Here is a 9,510-nt window from a genome sequence, read left to right on the forward strand (position 1 = left end):
AAAATAAATAAATAAAAAATAATAATAATAATAAGACCTGAAAGCTGAATGCTGGATGTTGTTAGCAGGCATGCAAACAACATTCATCTCCCTGTACATCTCCATGGGAGCTCTTGGGTGAGTAGTAATATTTTAAAAGGAATCTTTTTCTGAGCAGTAGATCGTAACACTGGGCTTAAAACTATTCTGGAAACCATGCTGTAAGCAGATGTGCGGCCATCCAGGCTTTGTTGTTCCATTTCTAGAGCACAGAATAGATTTTACACAATTCTTACGGGCCCTAGGATTTTCGGAATGTTCAAGGAACACTGGCTTCAAGTTAACGTCTCAGCTGTGCTAGCCCCTAACAAGAGAGCCAGCGTGTCCTTCAAAGCCAGCCATTAGCTTCTTTCCAGCATGAAAGTCCTAGACGGGATCTTCCAATGGAAAATTACTGAAAATCTGTTTCGCGTAGCCACCTTCACCAACAATCTTAGCTAGATCTTCTGGGTAACCCGCAGCCTCACCTTGCACTTTATGTTCTGGAAGTGGCTTCTTTCCTTAAACCTCATGAACCAACCTCCACTCACTTCCAGCTCTTCCTCTGCAGCTTCCCCACCTCTCTCAGCCTTCACAGCATGAAAGAGTTGAGCCTTGCTATGGATCAGGCTCGGGCTTAAGGGAATGTTGTGGTTAGTGTGATCTCTTCAGACCCTAAAACTTTCTCCATATCAGCACTAAGATTGTTTCGCTTTCTTATCATTCATGTATTCACTGAAGTAGCACTTTTAATCTTCTTCAATAACTTTTCCTTTACATCCAAAACTAGGCTGCCTGGTGCATGAGGCCTGTCTCGACTTTCAACACACCTTCCTCTCTACAATTAATCATTTCCAGCTTTTGATTTAAAGTGGGAGAGGTGAGTCTCTTCTTTCACATGAACACTTAGAGACCACTGTAGCTTTATTAGTTGGCCTAATTTTAATACTGTTGTGTCTTAGGGAAGAGGGAGGCTGGAGGAGACATAGGGATGGGGAAGCGGCTGGTTGGAGGATTGGTCAGAACAAAGAGCATTTATTAAGTTCACTGTCTTACGTTGGTAAGATGTGTGGCATCCCAAAATAGCCAGACATAATCATGAAAAAGCTTGAAATACCCTGAGAATTACCAAAATGTGACACAGACACGAAGTGAGCATGTGCTGTTGGGAAAATGGCACCAACAGGCTTGCTCCGCGCACGGATGCCACGAACCTCCAATGTGTAAAAACACAGCCTCTGCAAAGCACAATGAAGCGAAGCCTCCTGAAACAAGGTGTGCCTGGCCCCCAGAACAATCCCTCCTCCTCCTCTCAGCTGGGGTTTCTGCTTTGCAAAACCCCTTGGCATCTCTTCACAGCAACATTTACACGAGACGCAGCAGAGAGGGGGGTCCCAGCAGAAACGATGCCATCAGATTCCGGCTGAGCTCTTTCAGGCTCTGCGGGTCTGCAGGAGGCACAGCTTTCACGTGGGCCACCCCGTCTCTCCCTCTCCCGCAGCAGAGGCAGCCAATGGGTCACACTTGAGATGCCTCCTGAACCCTGAACCTTCACCCTGGGGTTCTCAGCAGGTCCCAGGGGACAAAATGGGGATGGGAACAGGAAGGAGAAATGGGCTACAGTCTGCCCCATCACCCCCAGCTCGGCTTCTACCAGAGCTTTCTGCTTTTATTTGGTGTCCACAGCGGGTGGGGATGAGGGGGCTGTGAGAGTTGCTGTGGCAGAGGGGTCGGCTGTTGAAAATAAAGCCATGCCACACTGCGGGACTTTCCTCTCGAGGATGGGTGACACGTTTGCATTCCGATTCCCAACCCAAGGCCTCTCATGAGCAGCAGGATCAAGAAGAGCGATTGAGTTTCATCTTCTAGAGCAACCCAGGCTTTGAGGACTGCGATGAATTCCTTATGTTGGCCCGGGGACAGCGAGGGGTTCAGGACAGGCAACGCTGTGCAAAGGTGCCCTGTGTGTGCCCTCCCGGCAGGAGATGCGTCATGAAAACATCTTGAGTGTGTGATGGCAGGAGGGGCCAATGCCCTGCGGTCCACCGCTAGGCAACACAGCAGGACGGAGCCATCTCAGACTTTCACTAGTGGGAGTTCCCACTGGAGTGAGGCGGACCCCACAGGAGAACGGCACGGGAGACTGCAGCCCCTTCTCACCTGACCTCAGCTCCGCGGGACCACCGGCTCCTGCCCCTCTCTGCAGCAGAGGGTCTCACCCAGACGGAACCTCCTGGAACCACCTGCTTCACCATGACCCCCACCCCCTTCTCCACTGTCACACCCTTGCTGGGTTGGACTCTGCCTCCAACCTGTGTTGCGGCTGCATGTGTGATGCCTCATCTCCCCACAGGGCCAAGGCCCCCCGGTGGCAGCACTCACACCAGACAGGAGAGAGCCGGGGGCGCTCAGGCCAGCAGCATTTGCATCCTGGGGACCAGGTCAGATGCAGGTATTGGGGTCCCACCTAGATATGATGAGATAAAGTCCGGGGCCTGACCACTATTTTTACAAGCCCTCCAGGCACCTGGAGAGTGTGGAAGGCTCTGAATCCCCGGCACATCCCAGACAATGATGTCACATGGCCGGGGAGGGCATCATGTGCCTTAGAACCCACGGTGACTTCAGGGCCTGGGGCTGAGACCCGGCCTAAGGAGGAGTCCTGGATCCTACCCTCCCAGCCGAGGACCGGGGCCAGTCCCCTTAGCAGCACAGGACCTCAGTCTCCCCCTCTGCCAAGTGGAAACAACGGCACCAGGTGCTCTCAGATTCCAAGTTCCGCATCTCCCGCCCCGTTTTCCAGGAAAACCCACATTCCACCCTCCTCGGCCTTCCCTGCAGAGCTGCTCTCAGGGGAAGGGCCTGGCACTCTGTGGAGGACACAGCAAACCGTTTCTCACTTTGCACGGCCTAACAAGCCCTGCCGGCCGGGGCGGGCGAGGACAGCGCCAGCTGCCCTACAGCTCTCTCGCATCTCTCGATTTTGACAGTGGCAGGAGCCCGCCCGGGGCCAGTCACTCCTCGGCCCACGTGGTACGGCCGCTCTCACGCTCCAGTGGAGGGTTGGCCCCGGGCTGTGGGCGCCTGAGCCAGTCATTCATCAGCTTCACTCTCCAGGGCGGCGGACTGTTCCCTTCTTTTTTTCCAAATTCTAAGTCCATTGAGAAAACACAACTCCAGGCCCTGCAGCCCAGAATGGAGGCTCATCCCCCATCCTCTGGTGACCAAAAATACTGTGTAGCCTCCCGCCTCCGAGGGTCACACCAGTGAGCTCACAAACACACGTGCCTCCCATGCTTCTCACAGCAGGGCTGGGGGAGGATGACACCAATGGAGACGGTGCAACCACAGGCCTGGCCCCACGCCAAGGCTACTACACGGAGAAGGGAGCCCCGCCCCCCTTCAGTGGGGAACCCAGCCCAGAGAGGGGAGGCGACCGCTCTGGGATGTGCAGCCACAACAGCCCAGGCTGGATGTAGTCTGCAGGTCTCAGAGGCAAGGGTGAGAAGCCAGTTCCTAGTGCCCATTTGAGGCGTGACACCTCCTCTCTTGGACACTTTAAGTGCCAGTGACTTGGAGACCACCCAGGCCACACACCCCCACATGGGCGCACCTGTGCAGCCGTACGCTCTGGCTCCATGGGTGCGCGTGGATGTGCAGGCTGTGCACAGTGGTGTGGAAGCTGTGAGTGGTGTGCAGAGCCATGTGCGTGGACAGCAGGACACAGGGGGTGAGCCAGTCCCTTTCTCACAAAGGAGCTACACTCCAAGACCCCAGTTGTGCGCATGCAGAAGCAGGAACCACCTCCCTCCTCACGGCGCCTGCTCGGGCAAAGGGACGGAGTCAGCTCAGACTCCACCAGTGCAGAAGGCAGGCCCCAACCTACCAGGGAGCACCGGCTGCTGGGTCTTGAAGGCTGTCGGGGGCGGGTGGGGGGTGGGTTCCGTCAGTTTCACAGCTGCACAGGCCTGCAAACCCCTCCCTCTCACTCCCTCCACCCGTCTGCCAAGGCTGGCTGGCCAGTGCCCCAAGGGCTGGGGACCCAGGAGGAGCCGCGCCCACCCCGCCCCGGCTCCTTTACATGGGTAGCAGGTCTCGCCCTCCTGACCCAGCCCCTGGGCTTTGCGCCAGCATGGTGCCCACTTGTACATAGGCATCTCCCCCAACAATGCTCCCACAGAGCCCCCGGGACCCCGAAACCCCAGGAAGAGGCTGCATGGCCCAGGAAGGGAGCTGCTACCACCTAAGCTTCACAGGCCGTCAGAGATTAGAAGCCAAGCTCCAGAGAGGCTGACAACTCGCCGTGGGGCAGCTCTGCACCTGCGCTGGCCCAGCCCTGTCCAGGCCACCTTGGCTCCATAACAGGAACCTGCTTCTCTCAATGTCTAGGGGAATTCGTCTGAAAACTGTCCCAGGTCCCATGTCCCCCCAGTCCTATAGACATCCGCCCAGTGCCAGAGCTATGAAATAAGCTCAGTCCTGCAGAGCACTGTCTGCTAAGTCCCCGAGCTGCTGAGAACTAATGAACTGATAAACTCATGAACCAATCAGCAGGTCACACGGGAGCTGCCACGAGCTTCCTCAATTCCGTGACGCCGCTGTCCCCCAGCCCCCAAAACTGCTTCTTGTCCACTAGAGTCAAAAAAGCAACTACACAAAATAGAAAGGGTCGAAAAACGAAACACAGAGGAAAGAAATTCACCAAAATACCACAGAGAGCACTCAGCCGATTCATCAGACCAGAGCTAATGCTGCTTTCCCTCTCCTATTATTTATTTTCCTGTGGAACAAGTATTACATTTATGATGGAAAAAATAACTACTGATTCTAATTTGTTCTTAAAATCCCAGGTGACTAGTCACACGTGGGCTCCTGTTTATCTCCCTGCCTGAACATTTCTGGGGGAGCAGGGAGGGGCAAACAAAGCAATTTTGGACCTCAGTGTCAGGTGGTAATTCATGCTTCTTTCAGCTTCTTAGAATCAATCTTGTTTCCCTCTAAAACAATAGAAGTCACAAGTGGCATATTCTGCCAACAAACCACAGCCACCATTTTTGTTTTTCACTGTAGATCAAGGGTCACTGAAAATCAGAACCAAATGGGCTGAACTTTAATTAGCGACAGGTCAGGAAGGGCTGAGTCGCACCCAAGCTCGGAGCTTTCCTGGAGGAACACCACGTGTGCCCCGGCTGAGAACACAGAACCATCCAGAAAGATGCAGGGAAACGTCCCCTAGGAAGCCTCCTGCCTGGGCAGCCCATAGCTTCCCATGCAGCTTCCAGATCCCTGCCCCAAGCCTCTCTGGGCTACCCCAAGGGCCCTCCTCTGGCCCAGGAAAGCAAACGCCGGTGGATAACAAAGGCTCTGGGTTTTCTGAAACACCTTCCCAAGTCTTGACAAAGCCCTTTAGTAACCTCAGTTACTTTAGAACCCAAATGTCTACCTGTGGGACCCGTGGCTTTCCACAGGGGAACGTCCATCCAACCTGCGGCAGGCGGCTCCTGCCGGCCACAGCCTTCCTAGGACCAGCCCTTGGCTCACACACTCACCCACAGGAGCCAGACCCTGGGTGCCTTCCTCCAGCCCTGAAGGCCCCACCCTGCACCCACTCCTAAAGGTACCCACAAGCCATGTGGACCCCATCCACAGTCACCTCTGAACCCATTCCTTAGGGCCTGGAGGCCCCACTGGACCCCAAATTCAGTAAGTCATGCAGTGATTTAGAACAGCGGCTGCCCCAAAGCACCAGGCCTGCATGAGCCCCTTGCCAGGCACCCGCAATTGGCCTCCCAACTGCTGCCATCTCCCAGGGTCCAGGAAGAATCCAGACCGCAGGTCTGCGTAGCTGAGGCAGCTCCTAGCCGCCTCCTACAGCCCTGCAGTGCTGGACCTGCCACCCCTACCTGGTGGTGTCCCCCCTCCTAGCCAGCACAGCAGTGCTCCAATGCATCCTACCAACAGAACAGACCACCTTCTTTATCCAATATTTTACACTAAACATCACCATACAGAACAAAGAGACACTGCTCGGTTTAAGGAGGCTGTAGGTCTCTGCACCCTCACAAATCAATCATTCCTCTGCACCAATCCCGCCCACAGTCACCTCTGAGAACCTCCAGGGAACCCTAGGGTTCCATGGGGCATAGTTGGAGAAACACCAGCGTAGGCCTCAAACTGGGCCCAGCCCAAGGCCGGGAGCAACGGCAGGACTGAACAGACTGGGCTCACAAACGCCTTCTGGGCACCAAGAAGGGCCTCGCCCCCTCGCCCTCCTACCTGGAAGCCGCGATCTCAGCCTTCTGCTTGGCGATGGTGGCAGCCCGCTCAGCGGCCTCGACGGCGCGGTCCACCTTCTCGCGGATCTTGCTGGCCCGCAGGGGGATGAGGTTCTTGCGCTTGCCGCTGACGAGGATGTTCTGCTTATACTTGCCCTCCTCCTTGGTGCCGTCCGGGAAGGTCATGCAGCCGTAGCCGTGGCGCCGGTTGCTGGCCCACTCGCCCTCGTACTTGAGCCCGTCCGAGCGCTGGCTCACGCCGAAGCCGGAGCGTTTGTCGTTCTTCCACTCGCCCACGTAGGTCTCGGTGGTGGTGGCGTCGATGTCGTCCTCGATGACCGCCAGCTCGGCCTCGGCCTCGCCCAGGCTGATGGTGGAGTGGATGTCGCTGGCCGTGGAGCTGACGGTGCTCATGCCCGCCTCGCTGCGGAAGGAGCTCTGCTTGCTGCGCTGGCTGGCCAGGCTGCTCTTGGACTCCGACTTGCGCAGCTTCAGCCCGCTCAGCAGCGAGCGCCGGAACAGCCCCTTCTTCTTGCTCTTGAGGATCTCGGAGTCACTGTGGGCCACGAGCACGAAGCCCCCGCGGGACACGGCCGGGCTGCCGGCCACCGCCGGAGAGGCGTCGGGATGCAGCGCCGTGCCGTTGGTGTGCTCGCTGCGCAGGGAGTTGATGGACGTCCTCAGGGGCGAGCGGATGACCGCAGCCATGCCGTACGGGACGCTCTGCCGCACGCCATAGCCCTGGCGCATGCCACCGACCCACTGGCCCTGGTAGGTCCCTGGGGAGAAAAGGAGCCGGGGTGAGTGCCTAGCGACAGAGAAGAGGGCACAGCCTGGCCACGGACAGAGTGGAAGCGGCCACAGTCCTGTCTGAGCTTCCTGTTGTTTTGCTTTTTTTGAGACAGGTTCTCGCTGTGTTGCCCAGGCTGGAGTGCAGTGAGGCCATCACAGCTCACTACAGCCAGGAACCCCTGGGCTCAGGCGATCCTCCTGCCTCAGACTCCTGAGCAGCCAGACTACAGGCACGCATCACCATGCTCTGCTAATTTTTAAATTATTTGTAGAGATGGGGTCTCATCATGTTGCCCAGGCTGGTTTCTAATTCTTGGGATCAAGTGATCCTCCTGCCTCAGCCTCCCAAAGTGCTGGGATTACAGGCATAAGCCACACCATTCCTAGTGTGCTTTCTATCTTGATGAAACCTGGTGAGGTTTGTGTGGAGGCAGACAGACCACGGTGCCTTACAACTTCTATCACCAGTGGCTGTTTCTGAACACACCTCCACCCTGCTTCTCATGGCTCGATCTTATTCTCTCTTGGAAACCGGGGAGAGAGAAGGGAGGCATCAGAGTCAGCAGTGCAGAGTGAGGACCACAGAACCCAGAGTGAACACGGAGCCCCCTGCCATGGGGACAAGGAAATGTGTCCTGGGTCAGGAGGCCAATGAGTGGCAGCTACAGGGACACAGGTGTGGGTTACACACTAAGCACTGGGGTGGGCTGCTCTGGGAGGCAGTGAGCTCCCCATTGCTGGAGGTATCCAAGAAGCGTGCGGAAGACCACACACTGGACACACCACAGAAGAGTTTCAAGGGCACAGGGAAGAGGCAGTGGCCCAAGACCTTCAGACATAAAGTCAGCAGACGCGATATCCCCAAAAGAAGGGAGGGTGGGGACTGGAGCACCTGTCTGTGCACCTGGGCTCTCAGTAGCACTGTTCCCATGACTGGAAAGGTAAAGGCAACCCACAAGTCCATCACCCGGTAAATGGACAGACGCCATATGGTCCATCCATACAATGGAACATCATTCAGCCTTGAAAAGGTAGAACATTCTCACACAGGCTGCAACGTGGATGAATGCCAAAGACATTACACAGAGTGAACTGAGCCGGGCACAAAAGGCCACATACTGGATGATGCCATGTACACGGGGTCCTTCGAGTAGTCACGCTCAGAGGTGCAAAAAGTAGCGTGGAGGGTGCAGGGGCTGGGGCGGGGCGTGTGGGGTCAGTGTTGAATAGGGACAGAGTTTTGCAGTGGGATGAGGAGAAAGTCTTGGAGGTAAATAGCGATGCCACGGATGTAATTAATGCCACTGAATTGTATACTTAAAAGTGGCTGGCCGGGCGTGGTGGCTCAAGCCTGTAATCCCAGCACTTTGGGAGGCCGAGACGGGCGGATCACAAGGTCAGGAGATCGAGACCATCCTGGCGAACACGGTGAAACCCCGTCTCTACTAAAATACAAAAAACTAGCCGGGCGAGTTGGCGGGCGCCTGCAGTCCCAGGTACTTGGGAGGCTGAGGCAGGAGAATGGCGTAAACCCGGGAGGCGGAGTTTGCAGTGAGCTGAGACCCCGCCACTGCACTCCAGCCTGGGAGACAGAGCGAGACTCCGTCTCAAAAAAAAAAAAAAAAAAAAAGTGGCTAACACGGTACATTTTGTATTTCTCTTACCACAATAAAATAAAAAGGAAACTCGGTCAGCAGACCTGCGCCCATGTCTTGCTTTGTGAGCTGTGACTTCAGGCAAGTTTCTGGGCCCCGCTGGCCCTCAGTGCCCTCGTCTATAGAGTGGAACCAAGACTCCTCATGCCACAGGTCACCGTGAGGACGACTGGGCCTCAGCACGGTGCCCAGTGCGGCAAACCTCAAGCCTCATTTGTCATTCACGCTTCTCATTGCAGCCGGGCACTAACGGAGTGGACGTGCCACCCTGGAAAGGGCTTTTGTGGGGAGAACAGAGGGTCCTCCACCACTCTTCCAGCTCACGGTAGCACTGGCTGCAGACCAGAGGCCTGGAGGCCGAGCCTTACTGATATGAAGGTTTTATTCATCCCCTGCTGTTTCCATAAAACATTGGAATTACCTGCCAACATCTCAAAACCAAGAGATTTTACATAAAACTTCAGCTCTCTCATGTCTCCTGAAAAATGACAACCTGGCCACCCCTGACCTCTCTTTTAAGAGGACAAAATGGACAGGAGCTGGCAGCAGTGGCTCCCGTTCTGCCAGTCACTTTTTTTTTTTTTTTTTTGAGACAAGAGTCTTGATCTATCGCCCAGGTTGGAGTGCAGTGGCGCGATCTCAGCTCACTGCAAGCTCTGCCTCCCGGGTTCACACCATTCTCCTGCCTCAGCCTCCCAAGTAGCTGGGACTAACAGGCAGCCGCCATCACGCCTGGCTAATTTTTTGTATTTTAGTAGAGATGGGGCTTC

General features: G+C 55.7%; 1 protein-coding gene across 1 annotated transcript in view; it reads right to left on the minus strand.

The window, feature by feature from the left end:
* Positions 1-9,510, minus strand: part of JPH3 (junctophilin 3) — a 106,115-nt gene that overhangs the window by 57,968 nt on the left and 38,637 nt on the right. The window contains exon 2 of the mRNA XM_017860188.1: positions 6,295-7,072. Within this exon, the coding sequence (XP_017715677.1) occupies positions 6,295-7,072 (778 nt within the window). The remainder of the gene's footprint in view (positions 1-6,294; positions 7,073-9,510) is intronic.

Source organism: Rhinopithecus bieti, unplaced genomic scaffold, assembly GCF_001698545.2.
Source record: "Rhinopithecus bieti isolate Rb0 unplaced genomic scaffold, ASM169854v2 scaffold_1618, whole genome shotgun sequence".
Lineage (NCBI taxonomy): Eukaryota > Metazoa > Chordata > Mammalia > Primates > Cercopithecidae > Rhinopithecus > Rhinopithecus bieti.